Source organism: Semicossyphus pulcher, unplaced genomic scaffold (assembly GCF_022749685.1).
Source record: "Semicossyphus pulcher isolate SPU_LCO1_2020_fin unplaced genomic scaffold, fSemPul1.0.p SCAF_7, whole genome shotgun sequence".
NCBI classification, from domain to species: domain Eukaryota; kingdom Metazoa; phylum Chordata; class Actinopteri; order Labriformes; family Labridae; genus Semicossyphus; species Semicossyphus pulcher.
In genome coordinates this window covers 11,012,350-11,033,146 of record NW_027211748.1, presented here as the reverse complement: position 1 = coordinate 11,033,146, position 20,797 = coordinate 11,012,350, and the positions used below count along the sequence as shown (strand labels likewise).

Below are 20,797 nucleotides of genomic sequence, written 5' to 3'. Positions count from 1 at the left end.
TCAAATTTGGACAAATTCTTACAGCACCATGCCTTTCCTACACCTGGGTTTCTTGGTGGGTGCTTTGGGTACCAAAACTGTTAAGACACTTTGTAATTCATACTTCCAACAAGGCGATGAAGATGTAGGCAGAGTCAGAGATGAAGAAGACAACCCTGTACCTCCCCTCCCCTCTGGCCAAGATCTTGCTACAGCTAGTTACAGCTACAGGCCCTATGACAACAAAGAAGGACCATCACCAAGACCAACGAATAGGCCTATGTGTCACGATCCAGGCATGTACTTTTGCAAGTTTGCAAAAGGATTGAACAATTGTTGGATGAATTCAACGCTACAAGCTGCGCTAAACCTGAATGCCGTGCGACAAACACTAGCACACAGGTCCATAACTCGTTTAGCAGAATTTTCACCGACACATCATTTGCACGACTCTTTTTAGAGGCCCTCCATAACCCAGGAAAGACTTACCGTTTAAATGAAGTCCAAACGGTTTTGAGAGAATTAAGTCTCAAGCTGCCGCATATTCATTATTCACGGAATAATGGCCCACTTATTGGAATCATTTTTGCAGTGGTTAAATATGTGTGGGGTGCAATCAACAATTACTGAGAAAGAAGTGATCTGGTGTAGAAAATGTGAAATCCCTACACACAGCAGCGCAAGCCAAGGCAGCATTTATTTTCTACCACCAGCAGATGGACCATCCTCGATTGGCTCTCTTCTCACATCAGCTTTCAATCCAGGCAGAGGGCATTGTCATCACTGTGGTTCCCAAGTACAAAGCGAAAAATATTGGGACAGACCAGACATTGTTGCCCTTTATTTGAGAAGATCAACCGAAAATGGATCAGTGCAACGACAGAACGTGTCTCCATCTGAACTGATAACTATTTATGTAGATGAAAACAGATCAGAGATGTACAGCCTGTCTTCTGTCATCTGTCACAGCGGCCAAACAGCAAGCACCGGGCACTATTGGACATACGTGTTTTACGGGCCAACTATTGTAAAAGCTGATGATGAGAAAATAACAGCAGATGACATACGAAAATGGGGTTGTTTATTTTTATGAAAGAGTGCGCACTTAAGCTCCCATGAAACTTCCAAGTCTGCAGTCAGTGTAATTAGAGGAGAAGATCAACACAAGAACCAAGTGCAGTAACATCTTCGAGCAGCACGGTGGCGCACTACTCCACATTTTCAAAAGCCAACTAAAGACCGAGTTATCAAATATTCAAAAAACAATACCCTATAATTGTTTTGTTCATAGTATTGTGTAAGCCCGTGTGGGCTGGGGACCTTTTTGTGCAACGACACGACTAAATAAACTAAATATATATATATAGTCTGATGGAAGCTGATGGAACTTTAATCCCCACCATCCAATCATTCCTCTGAAACCAAACCTGTATTTATAAAACATTACCTATAACAGCAAATTAAGTTACTGCGCCTGTTAAACAAAGTTTGGAGTTAAAGAAAACTGCAATATAATTGACAAATATCAAGCAGCAAAACAAAAAGAGCCTAAACAATCTCCAATTTTGGGTGATCCTTATATCAAAGAAATATCTCTCTATAGCCCATCTCCAGTAGGCCTATATCTAGCAAGCTAATATTAGCTAATAAATGGGCCCAGCTGAGCTCTAGGACCTATAGAAGTTTATAATAGAGATTTTCTGAGCAACTCCATGTTTTATTTAATAGCCTGAAGTCTTTCATATTCAGTTTCTGCCTCGGTAAAGCCTCATTAGTAAGGACAAAATACACAGCTGCACTAAATAAGATGTTATAACACGATAAGTTGATCTCTGGCAGAGTTGGACTCCCTGCGATAGGTACTTCAGGTGTAAACTGGCACTTGGCATTTATGGAGCCTCCCTTGCCCTTCCAGCTGATTAGTGAAAAATGACAAAACCTCCAGGGGGTCAGACCCATTCTTTCTTCTGTGCAGCCCCATGCATTTTAAAATCCTTCTAAGTATATAATCATCCAACGTGCTCAAAACAAATAAGTTATCACGCTATAACATTATAAGTTTTATGCTATAACAATTAATGATAAGGCTTATAAACGTTGCACTTGAATCAAATGCGACACCATGAATACTGTTGATAGCTGGCATTTTAATAAAGCTCAAAGGAATAAAAAAAACAATAAAAACATGAACAGTTGAGCCTGTTTAGTAAATTAAAAATTGAATCAGAGTTGGGAAAAAAATACTATGCTCTTTTCAGTATACTTAATGGATTTCATACATGACCACAATAAAGCCTCATTTAGACTTTATATACCTTTCCTCATTAGTTACAGTTTGTTCTCCACACACTTCCTTCAACAGCTGTACTGCTTCATTAGTACGCACCTCCAACAGGTAAATGTCATTACAAAAAATACTTCTATATGCCAAAATATATCTGTACAGTGTCAAACACATACTGAAGGAACACATGATGAAATGTAAAAGTGAAGTAACAAGCAGGACCATCCTGAAGTGGAGACGACAGTGGACAGGGTCCTGACGTGCTATCATAGGTGAATCATTTATTTACACTTGTGGACGACTTTGAGGGTAACCAGGATCTAATAGTTAAGCCAATATCCACAATGAAGTGGCATTTTGAGCATCTGTTAGTTCCAACTGCAACATGGGCAACGGGGACTTCTTTAAATGTCTCTTTAAAATTGCACAGACGAATGACATAGTGAGGGATTTCCATCTATTCTACTACTGATGATAGTCTTATCAGTGACACTGATGAGTGATCGCACTCTTTGCATTTGTAGCACAATAAAAGGCCCCAAAGGACGACACACTGATACACACACGTGATAAATTATAAAAGCTACTCAAAAGCTACAAGCTGACTTGTTCATTTCGAATGGATCCGCCATCATATACAAACTACTGTAACTTATATACCTGAAGTATATCCTGTTTCTCTGAATAAAATCTAAGATGTTTTTAAAAGCATTATCAAAATGAATAAATTAAACATCTATTGCAGGTGCTTTCCAGAACTGTGTGATGGTTCTCCATATCCTAAAACATCCGCACCATGTCTTTTGGAAAGTATTTGCAATCACTGAGGTGTTGTCCTCAGTCTTATGGCACTTCACTGTACACACACAGACATACACAAATGTGAACTGTTCAGAAGCAGTTGCATGTAAAAAAAACAGAAAACATGCCTGTATAGCAGCAAATCTGTCATCAAAAAGGCTGCCTCCACCTGATCACAGATCAGTCAGACCACCGTCCTGGGCTTTATCTGGTGACGTTATCTGGACCTGTAGTTACACACAACCTCACCTGAAGCAGACTTTTTCAACAGGTGCTAACACAACGACACGGACACTCACAGCGCATCCATATGACACAAAACAAGCATAAGGCCACACATGATCAACTTAGAGAAACCAAACTGCCTCTTTCAGAGGCGTGACATTCACTGCTTCAGTGGTTCAACTATGTAAGGCATCGGTCCGCCTGTTGTTTTCTTCTTTTTTGGCACACGAGAACATCGATACACATGCTGACGAGTACACACTTGTGCCCCATTGAAGTCGTCCAGAGTGTAAGTCTCCTCTGGTCTGTAACAGCGTCTGTGAGGCCCGTTTGTGTTCTACATTCCAGTTGTGATTTCTTACAGTGGGACTTTTAATGATACAGTTAAATATACAAATTCTTCTGTCCAAGTCTACTTCGGGTGCAGTTTTTTGGGCGTCCCCTGCTTCTTGGTTTGCCACAGATGACTGGCGATGGTGATGGCGTCCACGCTGGCCGACATGGTTTTGGCAGGGATCAGGCTGAACTGCTTCCTGTCCGAGTTGTACTTGTACAGGCCCTCAATCATCTTGGTTGTGATGCTTCTCGGTCCGATGCCGGCCAGTTTGGTGATCTCCTCTGTCTCGGGGCAGTACGTGTACACGGACCTGAACTGGCATCCAGCGTCACGGAACAAAACCAGGAAGCTATTGGCTTCAGATTTCTCCATTTCCTGCAGAAAATCACACAGAAAGGTTACCTAGAGATTTCCCAATACCAACCAGATACATAGTCTTCAGTACCACTGATACAAGTGTGATAAAAAATGTATGGCTATACTACTAATCCTGTATGGAGGTGATATGATTACTTTCACTGTTGTATTGCCTGGCACAAAACATCAAAAGAATGCTAACTGAAAAACTAGCTAGGTACCTAGAAACAGGCAGAGCTAACTCTAGCAGCGGCTCGGCATGTGGCCTCTCTTGACCTCCTGTGTCCACCACTCTACAGATTTAATCATCTTAACTTCAAATCTTTAATTTTGTGATTGGAAACAACATTTAGCTAGCTTTGCCTAACGTTTCATTCTCTGCATTTCTTTGGTGCAAAATGTAATTTAATGCATAAGACAAAAACTTGAAAGGGAAGCATACATCTAGTATCTTGTTCTTCTGCCCCTCGTTGACCTTTCCAGCCAGGCAGCAGTGAGCCAGGGCGTTCTGGATGATGTGCTTGTTGGACTTAGCACTTGGCTCCTTGTATAGTTTGGGTCCTGTGGGAGGAAAGCACGGGCATGAGACAGGAGAAATGAAATGTATATTCGTGGTATACTGTACAGTTGTGTGTTATACCTGTGTACTCAGCGTTGGAGGGAGTGGACGAGGTGGTGGAATCATTTTCCCAGTCCTTCTCTCCGTTACGACTACCAGTCGAAGGACAGGAGGAGAAACCTTCTGCAGAGTCCGGCCTGGAGACGATCACACACAGACCAACAAATGACATATACAGACATTACAAAAAAACACGACAAACACGTAAAGATTGATACGCACAAGCATGAACGAAGTATGAAAACAAACACAGATGGATTGCACGACCAGACATGCAGACACAGATATTAAACGCACACACAGACAGAGATGAGGTAGAACAAGGTCAGACGCTGTGGCACAATTCTCCAAACCCTGCCTGTTGTCTCGCATTACATCACACTGCACAAACTCCAACTGAGCTGTGCAGTGAGGGACAGAGAGGCATGTTCAGCCAAGCAAAGCAAAGTCTCAGAGCGGTCTTTATGGTAAGAGATGGGATCAAGTACTCGTGGAGGAAACAGCAAACACAGTGGCGAAGCGCAGAGCAGCCGACATAAAGAAGAGAGCAAACAGCAGCCTGAGAGCAATACTATAGAAGACAGAGAGAGGATACAGCAGGAGAAGCGAGGCGGAAACACCTCAGCTGCACGGGGCCCATGTTACTTAATGCAGAAGCTGCAGTAATGAATAATGTTGAAATATTTCACTGTTGAAACATCTGTCTACTGTCTGCGTGGAAACAATGAAGCGTTTCATGGGACTATGTCTACATGGAGCCACATCCAGCATCTGTGGAAGCAGCGCCGCTCGGAGCATTACTGACCTGCCCTTTCTTTCTTTAGGAGAGCTTAAAAAGAACGGGATATTGGCAGAAGCTATTTTATTGCCTCTGAGGGACGCATGCAGGACAAAGAGAAAAGAAGGGAGGGATACAAGAGAGTCAAGTTCAGGCCCAATAAACCTCATCATTAAAACACCCAAGGAAATTAAAGTCGCAGAGAGTTTATAATATCAGGGTGGAACAAAAAGGGATGGGAGTTATGAAGGGTAAGGTGGGAGTTAGGAGGATGGTATGAACTAAACAGGAGGTCAAATGTACAATAACATAAATCATACTGTTATATAAACATACATAACGAGGGTGATACTGTGAATTTTGCACTTAAATATAATTGAATAAAATATGAAGAAAAGGGCATGAAATGGGACGCTGGAAAGTGAAGCCAGCTCGAAGTTGTTGGTTTTGGGTTCAGAACAGAGAGGTGGTTTGGCATGATGATAGAACTGAGGTGACTTTTATTTCCACTACTTATTCCTACAGTTTTTTTTTCTACAAACACAATCTGAGAAAGAATAAAAAGATTGACATTATGAGACACAACCAAACCCACCACAAGAGATACAAGTTTTAAATGAGGACGCAAAATACATACGTTGATCGATTTAAAATGAGCTATAACTTAATGGGATGAAAAGATGACTTTTTTTAACATCACAACTTAATTCTAATATATTTCTACCCAATTAGAAGTTCAAGTCTTGTTTAACAAGGTAAAAGTGAGACTAGGAGGGAGGACATATTGGTGTAATCTGGTGCAAGTTAAGATACTTATAAATTCAGGCTACAGGAAGAGTCTCACCTGTTGTTCTTCTTGTTATTCGGCTGGTCTCTGTCGTTGTCAGCCAGATTAAGAGACGCCAAAGAAACACTCGATACTGAGAAGCCTCGAGGACGTACTCCTGCAACGCAACAACATCAGGATCATTGGATGATACAGTTTTATTACATGCCTGTGTTAAACACTTGATTCTGATTGGTTAATTACAGCATTCTGAGGTTTGCTATTTCTTGATAACAGACGTTGCTATGAAGATCAGACCGTTGCTAGGGATCGGCTCTAATCCCACAATCCGGAGGACTAATTGTAATCTTATCGATCCACTGAAAGATGTCTGGTAAATTTAACGTCGGCTTGTTTACAGAGAAAAAAAAACTTGATGGATCCACAAAGGGAAATTTCATTAGTAGAAATGTTTGAATTTAAAGTGAGCAAAAACAGCCAGCTTAGCTCATTTAAAGAAGGCTCAAGTTAACCGTTGCTATGGACACAGCTCTCACTGAGTGTAACAGACTATTTATGAATGGATAACAGAAATATAATAATTTTTAAATGAAGACAAGACATGTCTTGGGATGGGTATCGTAAAGATTTTAATGGCATGACTACTCTTATTGATACTGCTCAACGATCTGATACTTTAACAGTATTTTTATCAGTTCTTTTTGTTATTTTTTAGGAGATAACAAACAAAAGAAATTAAGATCAGAATTAATCCCTAGTCGGGGTCCTACTCACCCTGTTGGTGTTCCATTCCGCGATAACAACCTGCTCACTATATATTATCCCTTACATATTGTGTGTTTGTGCACAGGATTTGTGTGTTGCTCACCTGCTGCTCTCACAGGGGGAGTAGACGACTCCATGACGTCCCTGTGGATAGACTTGGGCCGCGGTTTCTTCTTGAGACTTCCAGATCGGGGCTTGATGACCTCGTCCATGTCCACCATCAGCTTGAGCTGCTTCTTCCTCAAATACTCATTTCTGATGTATTCCCTCCTCGCCTTCTCGTCATCCTTCTTCTGCTGCTCCTCCTCCGCTTTCAACCTGGAGGAGAAAGTAAAGATTTATTGTCTGCCTGAAAAGTTTACATAACATGTCTATTTGATAAAGGTAAGAACGTCAGACGGACCTTGCAGCTTCCTTCTTCTGCTCCTGGTCCAGCTCCTGCTGTTGCTTCCTCTCCTGTGTCTCCTTCTCCCTCCTCAGTCTCTTCTCCAGCAGAGCAGCTTTCTTCGCTGCCATGTCCTCCTCCCCTTTTACATCATCCTGGTGTATGATGGGTGGAGATCAGAACATGCAATGTGAACTTGATTTTTGTCAATGAATCCAATGTACGAAAATAAGATAACTTATTATTTAGTAATCATGTGTTATAACCTTCTGTCGACTAAGCTGTAATATTGCTCTACAATCAGAGCTCTGCTGGTCGACCATGCGTCTTTGTTCTGAAGAGGTTTTTTTGTCCTACATTCATTCATGCATTGTCTTTGATCAGCTCATGGCTCAACAGGCACAGTTCAGCACATGTTGTTCCCGGCTCACACAGTATGAGATTCTCCCTGCAGCAGCTATCTTAATATAAGACCATACGGCTGTGTAGACTGCATTATTAATGAGAAGCTAATTAAATGTGTGTCAGTTTGTATTACAGTTTTACTGCTGTGGTCACAAAAGCATGGGGAGGGGAGAAACTGTCGAGTTAAATCACCTTGAATTGCCCCTTTTCACATTTTTGACCTGTCATTTGCAGGTGCAGCTAATAACATTATTAATCGCTGATTGTTCTAGTCACGGCGGCATTGTTAATGTTATTTGTACCACCTGTTCTTTTTGTCTTCGAGGCAAAATGTCTGTTGTGAAGTTGTATACCTGTATATACGTCTAGAAACAAGGGTGTTCTGATGCTAGCAAGGCTAGCTGGATTCATGCTAGCAGGTTAGCTAATATCGACAGGATGTTAACACTGTGGTAAACACACTTATTTGTTTTCCTGCTAGCTGAAAAGTCTCAGCCTTTAAATTCACACAAAAAAGGCAACAAAATAAAAAAATAAAAATGTATTTATTGCTAAGTAAATGTCCTGTTTCAGTTCATCTTAAACCTAATAAACCTACAGTTTTGTTTGTCCAGTTTGAATGCAGAATTCAAGTCAGACTATGGAGAAGTAATGACAGAATGTTTCCTTGACATTAAAAATAAATTGAAATTTTTTTAATCAGACTTTAACTATGATGGTATAAAGCTGCAGCTCACCTTAAAGAAGAATCCACAGCACATCTTTTGGTCTTCTCCATAGGTGTCTCCTCCTGCCTCTCCCTCTCCTGTCGTCTCCTGACCCTGGGTCGATCCTCCTGGAGGTTTCAGCTCAGACAGAGGCACCTCCACCAGGTCTCGTCTGTCCTCGGGGTCTCCCTTGACCCCGCTGCCTGTGGGTGCTTGGTTGTCGGACACGGGTTGACACAACACCTCTGACGACCTTGTTTGTTTGACTTCTCCCTCTTTCCTTTCCCCCTGCCTCTCGTCTTCCTTCTCTTTGGCTGCTTCTTTTGCAGACGGCTGAGGAGCGCCAGCACTCGTCTTTGCCACCGTCTCGTCTTTGTCCTTAGTGTTTTCTTTGTCGTCCTTGCCCTCTTGGTTATTTCTCTCTCCTGTAGCATTGTCCTGGCCCAGGTAGGCAAATGAGCTGACGTGTGACTGGCTGGAGGTGAAACGTCTCAGTCTTGGTAGGCTGTCCACAGAGGTGGGGGTGTTAAGCATTCGACTGAAGGGTGTGACTTTCAGATCATTCGGCCGTGGAGTCCGAGGTGTCCTTGCGTGGAAGGAGGCCGGCCGCCGCTTAATGCCAGCAGGGGAACGATTGGGAGCGTGGGGAGAGCCGGAGGAGGAAAGGATGGGAGACAAAGAGCCGACCGAGCCTCGGCCTGATCCCCGACCTGTTACACTGCTGCTACGCAACTCACGGAGCTGCCTGTGGAGGGCAAACACACGAGGCCATATAAGTTTTAGCAGATTGAAGGTAAAAGGACTTTCCCAGTAGAGTTATTAATATCTGTCATTGAGTGCTACCTGTGTGGAGAGGGAGCGGGAGGAGGAATGACCCAGGATTGTTGCTGTTGCTCCCTCATGGCCATGATCTTCTCCTGCTGCTGAGCCAAACGCTGCATCTCCGTCTGCAGGAAACCCAGCGACGTGTTCAGCCTCTCGATGGAGCGGGTGTAATCTGCAAGGTCGATTTCTCCTGGAGTCACAGCTGTATCAGAACGTCAGATACAAAGACAGGTCAGTTAGTCACCGGTTTGATTCTTTTATTTTGTCTTTCTAACTTTATTTTGAGAGGTTAAAAAAAAAATAGGTATGGAAGCAACTTTTCTGTAGTCACCCACCTCCGCCATCCTCACAGGGGGATTTAGGAGCTGCTCCGTCTGGCTTGCATCTCTCCGCCCGCTCCATGCTGCCCTGGCTGCTTTCCTTGGAGGATGCGACTGGCTCTGGAGAAGGAGTTTCTGCTCCCCCTGAACTGGGGCTGAGGGGGGCAGTGACTCCTTTTCTCCTCACTACATTCAGAAACGCTGTTCTGCCCATCTTCTGACGATGGCGGGTGAAAGCTGCTTCCACCTGGAGAATATGAAAAGAGAATGTGATCAATTATATTTAAAGCTATACGACTGGCTCTCTTTTTTTAGTCTAAATCTGTTTACCTTCTTCTTCTGGGCTTCGATGGCTCTCCGTTTCTCTTCCAGCTTCATCCTCAGCTGAATCATCTCTGTGGCTATCAGGTGGGAGGGGTCTCTGGGGGTAGGCGTGATTGGAGAGGGGGATGTGATTGGAAGGGGAGGTGTAGAAATCTAGAAAAAGATGCAAAGATCAATCACATTAAATAAACGCACATCATTAAAAATTAAATTTCTGCCTCTGCAACAAATATAGAGTCTAAATAAAAGGGAAGCACACACCTGAGGTGAAATGTTCCTCGTCTGCTGTGTGTACGGCACATTGAGGTCTGAACTCTCGGGCGTGGTTCCTCCGCTGCTCCTCCCCTCCAGCTTCCTGAACTTCTGCTCTGCAAAGCTCGTCATCCGGATCATCCCGCCTCCAGAGCCTCCGGAGGACGAGGCGGGGCTGGCTGTGTGAGATCTGGGGAGAGTGGGTACTGTACTGGGACAAGGGCTGCTCCTGTCACCTCCATCTCCTCGCCTCGCTCCTTCGGGGTCAGCATCGCGGGGTTCTTTCTGTCCTCCTTCTCTGCTCCTCTCTCTCTCCTGCTGCTCAGGCAGAGGGCACGAGCGGGTCATGGCCTCACAGTCTGGGTCCATGTCTGAATAGTCTCTCAGAGAGGAGGAGTCTTCATCCAAGCTCTGGATGTCCTCCGTCCTCACGTGGATGCCCGTGTCCACTTCATCTGTTGACAGAGAGTTGGGGTCGTGGTCATTGAGTCGAGCCTTAGCGGAACCCGGGTCGTCTCCTTGACCTTCGGCCCCTGGAGGGTCTGAAGGTTCGGCACCGTGGAGAAAGAAACCATTGTCTCCTTCCCCCACGCCCAAGCTCGCATGGGGCCTCTCGGTGTCGTGGATAATCTTCAGGGCCTCCTCGATGCTCGGAGGAGTCGATGGGCTGATGTGGCCGCTGTGGTTGCCGTGGTGATTGGTGGGGCTGTGGTTGCTGTCTGGGAGGACTCCATTGGAAATCCTAGGGACAGGTGTAGGTTAATCAATCATTGCGCTAAAGCCTATAAACAAAAAAGGACTATTTAGAGCATTAAAGATTCTACACATCTCCTGTACCTGCTTTGGTTCTTGAGTGAGAATGTGTTGTTCCGCCCCAAGGGTTTGTGGGAGATGAAGTCCTCATCCTCCTCTGGTATGTGTTTGCTCTGGCCGTTAACGCTGACAGGCACGAGTGAGAGGTGGCGCTTCATGCCTCCTCGGGACGCAAAGTGAACTTTGAACCCGAGACCGTCACTGCTGGCAGAGCGGGTCATACCGCGGAGGGCGGGAGCCTCACAGGGCGGGACAGTCGGGTCTCCGTCCAGAGGGATCTCAAAGGAGATTCCTCTAGAGGAGGAGCTGAAGGAGGAAGGAAACATTTGTTAGTTTTATAAGGAAACAACCGACTACTTCACATTTGTAGGTCAACAAATGCATACTGCTTTAATAGTAGAGGTTAGTTACAAACCGTTTTTCTTTGGGCCACGTCCCGACACAACCATCCACGTAGGACATGGAGGTAGACCTCTTCATTACACCTGTAACACACACACAGACACACACGTTTTTTAAAGTCTCTTACTGGCTGTCAGAACATATGTTGCTATACAGAGCTTTAGTTTCAGTAGCCACCCAGTTCAACTTGCAAGTGAGAGAGCCCCTCACAGGTGTTCCAAGCTTGTCTGAAGACCTGAACTGTCCTCTACACACTACGCACCCTCCTGGCTACTAGGCTAGGTTAGATTGTCACTAAATAACATATAATGTATAATTAATAACAGGTACATTTCCAAGCATAGGGCTTGATTGCGATAGAAGAGCATGAGAGCAACCGCACCGCTTTAGATCAACCACTAGAGGGCCTCTGATTTCAAACAGACATTCTTGCACTGCTCTGTATCCAGGCCTATGGTTACTTTGTATCCACACTTTACTTTGACTTGGCAAACACAAGCTATAAATATATTTACTTGAAACCCACTAGTTTGTCACAGATAAAAAAAATAGATTGTGCACATGCAGACTTGATAATGCACATTTTACCCTCTGCAGGGATGTCCTCTGGTCTGTCGGCTCTGTCTGCATAGCTCTGTTTGACTGGACTGGACACAGGAGCCATATTTCTGCAGGATGACACAGGCTCACAGGCTGCAGAGGGAAACAAGTAATATTCAACCTTGAGTTGTCAGAGTTAACATGCATGATGTGACGAAATTGCCATCATAATCGTAGTTGAGAAAAGCGTGCAGATATTACTGTGGTGCAGTACCGTTTGGATCGAAGACTCTGGGCTGCACAAAGGAGGGTTTCACCACTTCAAACCACCAGAAAAGCTCAGCCATAAACACCAGGTAGTTACTCTGCAAGACCACACACACACAGACACATATTTGTGGTTCATGTTACAGTCATATATGTAGTTATTTGTTAATTTAATCACCACAACATTTCTGTGTTTGCAGATACAGCTCCTTCTCCTTGTAACTCTCTAATCACAGCATTTTGACGGATCAGTGAGGTCACAACTTGCCAACTGTTGCTAAGAAACAGGCTCAGGTGTGTGTGTGTGTGTGTAGTTGAATATCAGTACATGTTTCATTGTCTAAGTGTTTTAATGTCAAACCCATATGTCTCATACAAACAGCCAAATCCACCATCTGGAGTTTAGTTTAAATGTGTCACATATGCACAGATGGATGCACAAAGCAGCGAGTGATAAATGCATTTAGGTTATAAACAGGACGTCTCCAGAGGCCTAAACAGATGATTTCATCTGGAGGAAACTTTTTGGTAAACACACAGAGACATTACTTTACAGCATTTCTATTCCCACAAACAGGCCCTTTGTTTTAGACTCAAAGGAATGAGCTGTTAATGCCATAAACAATCATTCTTTTTGTGCTATAAATTAAAGGAACACACACACACACACATGCACACACTCTGGTTAAGATTCAGTGGACAGTGAGTCTATGGTGAATGGGCGGCGTGCCAGTCTCTTTAACTGCTCTTTAGGAGTATTTTGTCGCTCACTTAAAGTAGCTCTATCAAACAAATATAAACAATGTAGTGAATGAGAAGGGAAGGGAAAAATACAGAGCAAAGAGTACCCAACAGTGAAAGCCGTGTTATACTGTGTCGTGAAGAATGGAAAGTCCCGGTCAGCTCGGACCGTGACTTGAATCTTGAATGTTTCGACCCACGCGCTCTGCATACTATTTACCCACACAAGCTCTGCTGCGTCTGGCGCCTGCATGGCACAGAGATGCTCATAAAGTTGTGCACTAAGTCTCTTTTTAATCAGGAACAAATGTGTGAGAAATAGGGGAGATCTGAGCCCGAGGACCGAGCGAATCAGCTGCTGTGTTATCTAAGAGTTCACAGATTTTGTTGTTTGATAAAAAACAAAGGGGATGTGATGAGGAGGAGGAGGGGGGAGAACAAGGGAGGCAGGCAGAGACGGGTCGGGACTGTGAATCTCCTCGGAGCAGGATCTGTCTCTGTCTGAGAGAAAGAGGGGGGTGTTTGGCCTGCAGTGGCTGTGCTAAAAAAGCACCAACACACACACAAAACAAACCCTGCTCACACACATTCATTATTTAACTTTTCCCTGCATGACTCATTTTTGCCTTTTTCTAATTTCGCGCCCTGCCTCTCCTTCTTCCCTCCCTGCTTTTCCCTCCTCGCTTTCTTTAACTAAATCCATATGACTAAAGTAGCTCGTTCCACATCCTCAAACACACCACAAAAATACACCTGAATGATCGCCTCCCTACCTTTATGGATGCATGTGCGTAGAGCATGTCCTCCAGGCTGAAGTGGCAGCAGTGGTTGAGGTTGTTCCTGCAGAACTCCTGCACCAGCTGGAGGTTGTACAGACTGTCAGCCAAAGACATGGTCTCCTTGAGGCAGATATCTGCTCAGGCAGGGGAGGGGTCAGGCCAACACAAACACAGACACAAGGGAGGGGGTGTTAGCGAGGGCCAGGCAGGAAGGCGAGGAAAAGATAAGGCGTAGTTTGTGTTTAAAAAAAGCAGCAGAAAATTACCCCACTTTTCTCACTAGTATTTGCAGTAGCTGATTTGAATCACTCAGAATCCTTCAAACAGTTCATGACACAAGTTTCAAACTTCTTCTGGATGAATCATCAGCATTTTTATCCCCTGACTAACTGTAAGGGCGGAGGGAGCAGATCAGAGACGCACAAAAACTGATGTCACTCTGTACTTTACTGTACATTACTGAGTGAATCAAGCTGTCAGCAAACAGGCCTAAATGAAGGTTAACTCACTCCCACATCTGGTCCACATGTGTGCGAGCTCCCATGTGAACTACATTTAATCCCATGAGGCTCCGACACAGGAGTTGTTTATCTTTGAAATAGCAGCCAGCTACTCCTCTAACGGTTCTCCGTCACTAACCCCTCGTGACCAATCACAGCCCAACCCAGGGCATTTTTAGAAACGAGGGCGCAGGCGAGCCGAGAGGAAACAAGTCTGTGTTTCTCTCTTGTGTCGCACTCTTTCTCCACATCTGTCCTGGCTCCTCTCTGCCTCACAGTGTCTTTCTTGGGTCAATATCCTGAACACAATCCTCCATCTATGTCCTTTAATGTACTAACAGAGGGTTAAAACAGGGTCCTTAATATCTTGATCATCTTGTGATGAAACTATAAAACATTTCCTGTAAATGGCTATTCAACTTTACTTACTTCTTTATATATTCAGGGGGCAAAAAAGCCCATAGAATAAAAGGCAAATTAAAAAATTTGTTTAAAATCCTCTACTTAAATGTTTGGTTGTAGAGTTGAGGAGCAGAAAAGCGTCCTTTGGGCTGCCCAGTTATGACTGAAGGTCATTGTGTGCCCTTTCTTTCCTATTCTTAATGGTTTGACTGAACTGACTGTATTCTAGTTTACTTTTTGAAACAATCATAATAGAAGAGGGCATGTCTGTTGAGATCAAGTGGGTGTGGTTACAGATCGAGAGGTTGATCCCACCTTCCAGTCTGACGGCCTGCGGACAGTAGAAGTGCAGCAGGGTGGTCAGGGCACAGCCGTCTGTGTTGTCCTTCAGCAGGTTCTCCACCAGGGGGAGCGACGGAGCGTTCCTCTGCTGAGCGTGCTCCTTCCTGTAGCGAGCCTGAAACCATGGCAACGGCACAAAGACATCACCAATATGTGTCATCGGGGCGGGTGTGTACAGTGGGCTCTGTGATTGTTGGTTGCAGACACACTTTTTATCTGCATGCACACCGGCGCTCACGCTCTGATCACACCCACTCACACACCCGCTGACAAGTGTTAATTAGAGGTGTTTCAGGGATAAGGTGGGCTTCAAGCTTAAGTCATAATAATGCAGATTAAATATATCATGCACATAACGAGACAACATGTAGAACTAAATAAGATGCATCACAAAGATGCAATCATAACATTGCAGCACTATAATGCTCCCTATGATTGCATGAGGTGCGGTTAGTACTCCAGAAGGAGGGGAACGAATGCAGGCTTTGTAGATCTGGTAAGCAGCGGGGGGTCTTAACTTAACTAGCAAAAAATGATACTTGCAACATGATTTAAAAGTTAATAATCACAGTAAAAGCATCCTTCATGCCTCCAGATTTTCTGTACGTCTCACGGGGCCTGTAAAAACCACAGAGGCAACACTACATATGTCTTCAGAGCGTCAGTGCTCCCAGTTTGCCCATTAACACACAGGAGAGGTGTCAAATACGCATTTTACAAGAGATGCGATGGAAGCTTGAATCACAGCAGCTGTCACCGTCTGACAGCCTCTCGGTCTGTACATGGAGCTCTGAGGAGCATAATGCTGTCCTTCTTTTTATTTGGTTTACATAAACAGGTACAGGTACTTTTTTCAGCGCAGCAAATTCAAACCACTATAGCCCCTTTCCCACTGTTCAAAAAACCCGCTAACACACGGCTTTTTTGCTTAATGGGAAAGGCTATAATCGGCATTCAGACCTGGATCAAATGACTCTGCAGTAGACCCAGGTAATTATCACCTCGGCTCCGATTGATGGGAAAATTGATGGGAACACAAAACCTGTGTCTCCTACCCCTTTCCAGAGCGATGCTATGCTCCGTCGGTAACTTCTGCGACTCCTCGTCATCTCAGCTACAAATTCCGCCGAGCAGCACTCGAACATCGTTCCAAATTTGTCAGCGCCGAGTTTGATAAACAGACTGAATGAGTAATAGACACAATAAACCACCGTAACATCTTCACTGTTTACTAACCCTGTTTTGGGCGCGTTCGTGACGTCAGACGGTGACACAGCACAAAAGAGACCGACAGGAGTATATTCCACTGACAACGGGAACAGAGACAATCGGCATCTATAAGCAGGTCTTCCCGGGCCTAAAGAACCGGCGTCAATGCTCTAAATTTAGATGGGAAAGGGGTATAATATAGAAGTTTCTACAGCACGGCACAGATGACACGGAGATGAAAATGAAATGGGGAGCCGACAGTGGCATTTGTTCCCACTAGCTGATTCCTGGTATATCTTATCTATGATCATGCTACAGTGCTTTACATGGTTTTCCAGGTAGAGCATCTGAACTGAGATGCAAGTTTAAAATAGCTGTAATATCATTCAATCACATTCATAGGAATGTGGGGACAACGGCTGCGGTGGGATACGGTGGGAGGCGTCTGACCAGTACATGAATGGGCTCATGCAATGACAAGAGAACTGGAGGGGAGGATGTGAAGGGGTGTATGCTTGCAGGTTAGGGATAAGATAAAGAGGAGTTCCTCAGAATGGTTGGACTTACAGGTACTAATCTCCAGTACCATTTGCTAGGAGACTTGATGGAGGACGATGACAGGAGAACAACAGGAGAGAGTGAGAGAAGTGTTAGGCTGACGGCAACCAATATAGTAGTGCTAGGACTGTGGGACAAACCCTCGCTTAACAGTAGAAAGAACTATATTCATCCAACCGCAAACTCTACTTAACGTCCTTGATGAAAGTGATGAAAGGAACAAATGTAAACAGATGTATGCTGAGGCTCCTGATTCACAACAGCTAGTGCTGGTACCTATGTAAAGCACAAACGTTTGCACAGTATCCACACACAAAAACGCTGGGATCTTAGTCATAAGACCAGAGTTAAAGAGTTTTCACACAGTCCCAGAATAGACGAGACGTACTGAGGAGTGTCTTGTGCTCATCCATTAGTGTGAGTGTTTGCGCAGGCATGTGTGTGTGTGTGTGTGTGAGTAGATGTGTGAAATTATCTCCTCTCAGTTTCTCCTGTTCAGTGAATAGACTTCTGTTGGGCCTGATAATGCAGAGAGGGAGCTCAGTGATGGAGCGTGGAGTAAGAAAGCAGCTGACTGACAATGAGTGCACAGCCCTGTCCCTCATTGTAACTTGTTGCCTTTGATAAAGCCTGGAGTGTCTATGAGAGTCAGTCTGGGATAGGTCCCTTACTATGTGTATTATCACTCTCACTGTAGAGACACAAAAATAGGAGTAATGAGAGGGAGGAAATTTGCCAAGAAACTCCCACAGCAGATAAAAGTGTCTTTTAAACTGATTCAGCCACTCGTGACATCCTGAAGCCCTCTGAAGTGACAGGGAACAGGGACACAGTCACCATGTGATACTGTACAACCATTTTACAACCTGCTGTATGTAAACAATTTATTATATGACACTGTGTGTTTAAAATCTTAAAGGGGGGTGTTATGCTAATTTCAAGCTTCATATTTCACTCTGTGATACCTGTGGAGTAGCTTAGCATAATTTACAGTTAAAAAAATCTCCTAATTTTTCTCACACTGGTGCTCTGTGCAGGCCCTCAGACAGCCTCTGCCTTAAACGACTCAGAAACCCTGCCCCTACAAGCCCACTTTCTTCTGATTGGCCAGCTCTCCGAAGCCTTCTGAGGCTGCACTTTGTGACGTCACAAAGTGCAGCATGTAGAAAAATCTGTGTCAAACCTGGCGTTCATAGCAGCCCGCAGACTGAGCTGAGAGGCCTGGGGATTACTCCATCATCTATTACCTACAGATTTGAAACTTCACCCACGTTTAGTCTGGACATCCAACATTGTAAAGTTATATATATGTCTTAAAATGTGAAACAGCCCCTCTTTAACTACTCTTACTTAAATAGTTATTGCTACATTAATTCATGGCCCCCTGATGATTAATCCTACTGACTTTTTTTGTAGTGCCAGGTTGTCATTTTAGGTTTTGAGTGAAACGTCTCAAGATTAAATTTACCACCATCAGGCTAAATTTTCATTTTGTCCAACATTTTGTTTTATGTAAAAATACCAAAAAAATCTGACAAGATTCTCAACAGTTTCAACTGTAAATTATGTAAGAAGTATTAGCATGCTAACATGCTAAATTAAGATGGTAAACATCATAGTTAAACATCAGCATGTAAGCGTTATCATTGTTAGCTTGTTGACATGCTAGCATTAGCATTTAGCTAAAACAAACCCCTGTGTCTTAAGGCAAGTCTTGTTATACGAATGTTAGCACAGCGGTTAGCTGGAGCTACTCTGAAACCACACATGGCCGTGATAACTGCCTGGTGTTTACACATTCAACTGAATCAAAGTTTCTATCAGTGTTTTGCTCTTTGAGTTGAATAACAGGAAGTTTATCTATTTCCATTTGTTATAGTTGTATTTCATTGTAGCCTTTGTTTCAAATTTTAAACTTTAACCTCTTGTCACTGTTTCCCTGGTGAGGGTCGTGACCTGATAAGTTACTGTGCTGTGACTTTATGGTTAAGTGAGTGGAAGAGGACAGTTGCTGACTGCTCCGTGTTTGTCCCAGAGGATCGACTCGTTGTGTCACACAGCCTTTACATAACACCGAGGCCCGCAGGATGACAACACTGTCCCTGTCTGTCACTGTCTTCTGCTACAGCTGACAAAGTTCCTGAGTGTCTCTCTACATGTCATTTTTCCCATTCCCCTCTCTGATTATTCCTCCTCACTTTTCTTCCCCCTCCCCTCCCCTCTCTCTCTGTGTGTCACCCTCTCTCCCCTTTTTTTCCTCCACCCCGCACAATTCTTTTCCTTTCTCCTCTGCACAGCAGTGTCGCGACTCTTGCCAACATTTCTCTGCAGCTGGTCTGAGACTGAGCTCATCTGTTCCTCTGATTTACTGAGCTCTGTGTGCTGCGCTGTAGGCTAAGTGGGTTCATATCATGTGTTTCTGCATGTGCCCTGTGTGGACGCAGACATGTATTAATGCTAAAAGTAGTAGTAGTAGACTTTATAAAATCAAAAAAACAGAAAAACAAATTACATATTAACATTAAAGGAATAGTTCAACCTTTTTGTGAAATAAACAAAGTTAGATGAGAATAAGTGATACTCTCATATTCACAGCTGTAGCCTCAAGTTTAGCTTAGCTTAGCTCAAAGACTGGAAACAGCTAGCATTACTTTCTTTTTTTAATGTATTTTTTTGGCCTTTTATGCCTTTATTCAGAGATAGAGGACAGTGGATAGTGGGGAAGAGAGAGTGGAATTGACACACTGCAAAGGGCCGAGGGTGGGAGTCAAACCTGGGGTCGCCGCTTCGAGGACTTTAGCCTTTGCGTATTGGACGTGTGATTTAACCGCTGAACTAAACCGGGGCCCCAGCGAGCATTACTCCAAAAATTTCCAAAATATGACTGTACACATCAGAAGCCCACTAATCACCAAGCTGCATCTCTTTTTGTTAACTCCCATAAAAATAACAATTTGAAGTTTTAGAAGGAGTTGCATGGTGTAGCAATTTACTGTAAGTCTATCAGCGCAGCACTTTGGACTTCTTTGTAAAGTGTGCTTGCTGCTAGCTACACATTGTTGTTTTTAACATTACTCTTTCACAGTGTAAAGATTCAACAACGAAAGTTACAATCTGTCACTTTGTGAACTTTAGAAAAGCTGTTAAATGAATTTTTAAACTTTTCACTTACTCCTAGTGTTTAAGCTAAGCTAAGCTAACCTTTTCCTGGCTTTAGCTCTGTGATACACAGATAAATCAATCTTTGTTTCTTTTTCTTAACTTTTAGCAGGGAAATGAATGAGTAAAATAAAAATGAATATTAACGCCAAAACCAAAATTGGCGGTTTCAAAGGGAAGTACGTACTCTAACAATTTGTTAGCAAACAACAGCTGAGCGCGGTGAATTGCTGTATTAGCTAACTCTATCAAAAACCACAAAAGTGTCTCTTTTACATTTCAGTTGGTATGAGGATCATAAATAGTGTGATAAATAGTTATTTAGTAAGCTGTCGACACATAGTTTGGAAGATTTTGGAAGCAGGCTAGCTATTTCCCCTTTTTACCAGACTTAAGCTGAGCTAAGCTAAGCTAGCTTAGCAACACAAATTGTTGAAATATTCCTTTAAAACTGCCTGCTGTTTTGGATAACTTAAAAAATGACAGTTTGAATAAATGTATGTGTGTTCTTACTTTATGTATTGTTGAGTTTGACTCAGGGTAGGAAGCCTCTCTCAGCTTTTGCTCTTCCACAAGGATGTCCTTCAGGTGTTCATTCACCTGGAGAGAGAGAGACAGACAGACAGGTAGACAGACAGGGAGAGAGATCAAGGTCAAATTTCAGACACGCATTCTGTGGACACTGAGACTGAATGGTGGGTCTGTGTTGGGGAGAGGACAAACTTGAACAGGAGAACAAGAGGCTACACACATCAAAGAAACTTTTCACCACCACCTCTGCCTATTAGCCACCAATGCTAAATATTACTGAAACCTTATATACAGAGCTCTGCTGACTTCCTACACAGGCGCAATGTAAAAAGGACTTCAAAGACGACGCTAATTATAGTATGTTTCTCTAAAAAAGCCCCCTCTTTTTACAGTTACTACTCTTC

General features: G+C 43.7%; 1 protein-coding gene across 4 annotated transcripts in view; it reads right to left on the bottom strand.

Moving 5' to 3' along the window:
* Positions 1 to 2,106: 2,106 nt before the first annotated feature.
* Positions 2,107 to 20,797, bottom strand: part of camsap2b (calmodulin regulated spectrin-associated protein family, member 2b) — a 37,257-nt gene continuing 18,566 nt past the window's right edge. Inside the window, exons 4-23 of one of the 4 annotated variants that reach the window (XM_069684128.1) lie at positions 20,376 to 20,462; positions 16,713 to 16,745; positions 14,910 to 15,051; positions 13,687 to 13,826; positions 12,180 to 12,270; positions 11,954 to 12,058; positions 11,379 to 11,448; positions 10,988 to 11,269; positions 10,160 to 10,892; positions 9,905 to 10,051; positions 9,590 to 9,821; positions 9,273 to 9,456; positions 8,460 to 9,174; positions 7,336 to 7,472; positions 7,036 to 7,250; positions 6,225 to 6,324; positions 5,408 to 5,473; positions 4,624 to 4,739; positions 4,426 to 4,544; positions 2,107 to 4,001 (exon numbers count right to left, since the gene is read on the bottom strand). In XM_069684128.1, coding sequence (XP_069540229.1) covers positions 3,702 to 4,001; positions 4,426 to 4,544; positions 4,624 to 4,739; positions 5,408 to 5,473; positions 6,225 to 6,324; positions 7,036 to 7,250; positions 7,336 to 7,472; positions 8,460 to 9,174; positions 9,273 to 9,456; positions 9,590 to 9,821; positions 9,905 to 10,051; positions 10,160 to 10,892; positions 10,988 to 11,269; positions 11,379 to 11,448; positions 11,954 to 12,058; positions 12,180 to 12,270; positions 13,687 to 13,826; positions 14,910 to 15,051; positions 16,713 to 16,745; positions 20,376 to 20,462 — 4,014 coding nt within the window. In that variant the 3' untranslated portion in view covers positions 2,107 to 3,701. The remainder of the gene's footprint in view (positions 4,002 to 4,425; positions 4,545 to 4,623; positions 4,740 to 5,407; positions 5,474 to 6,224; positions 6,325 to 7,035; positions 7,251 to 7,335; positions 7,473 to 8,459; positions 9,175 to 9,272; positions 9,457 to 9,589; positions 9,822 to 9,904; positions 10,052 to 10,159; positions 10,893 to 10,987; positions 11,270 to 11,378; positions 11,449 to 11,953; positions 12,059 to 12,179; positions 12,271 to 13,686; positions 13,827 to 14,909; positions 15,052 to 16,712; positions 16,746 to 20,375; positions 20,463 to 20,797) is intronic. The other 3 variants (XM_069684130.1, XM_069684129.1, XM_069684131.1) reach the window with 3 other exon arrangements.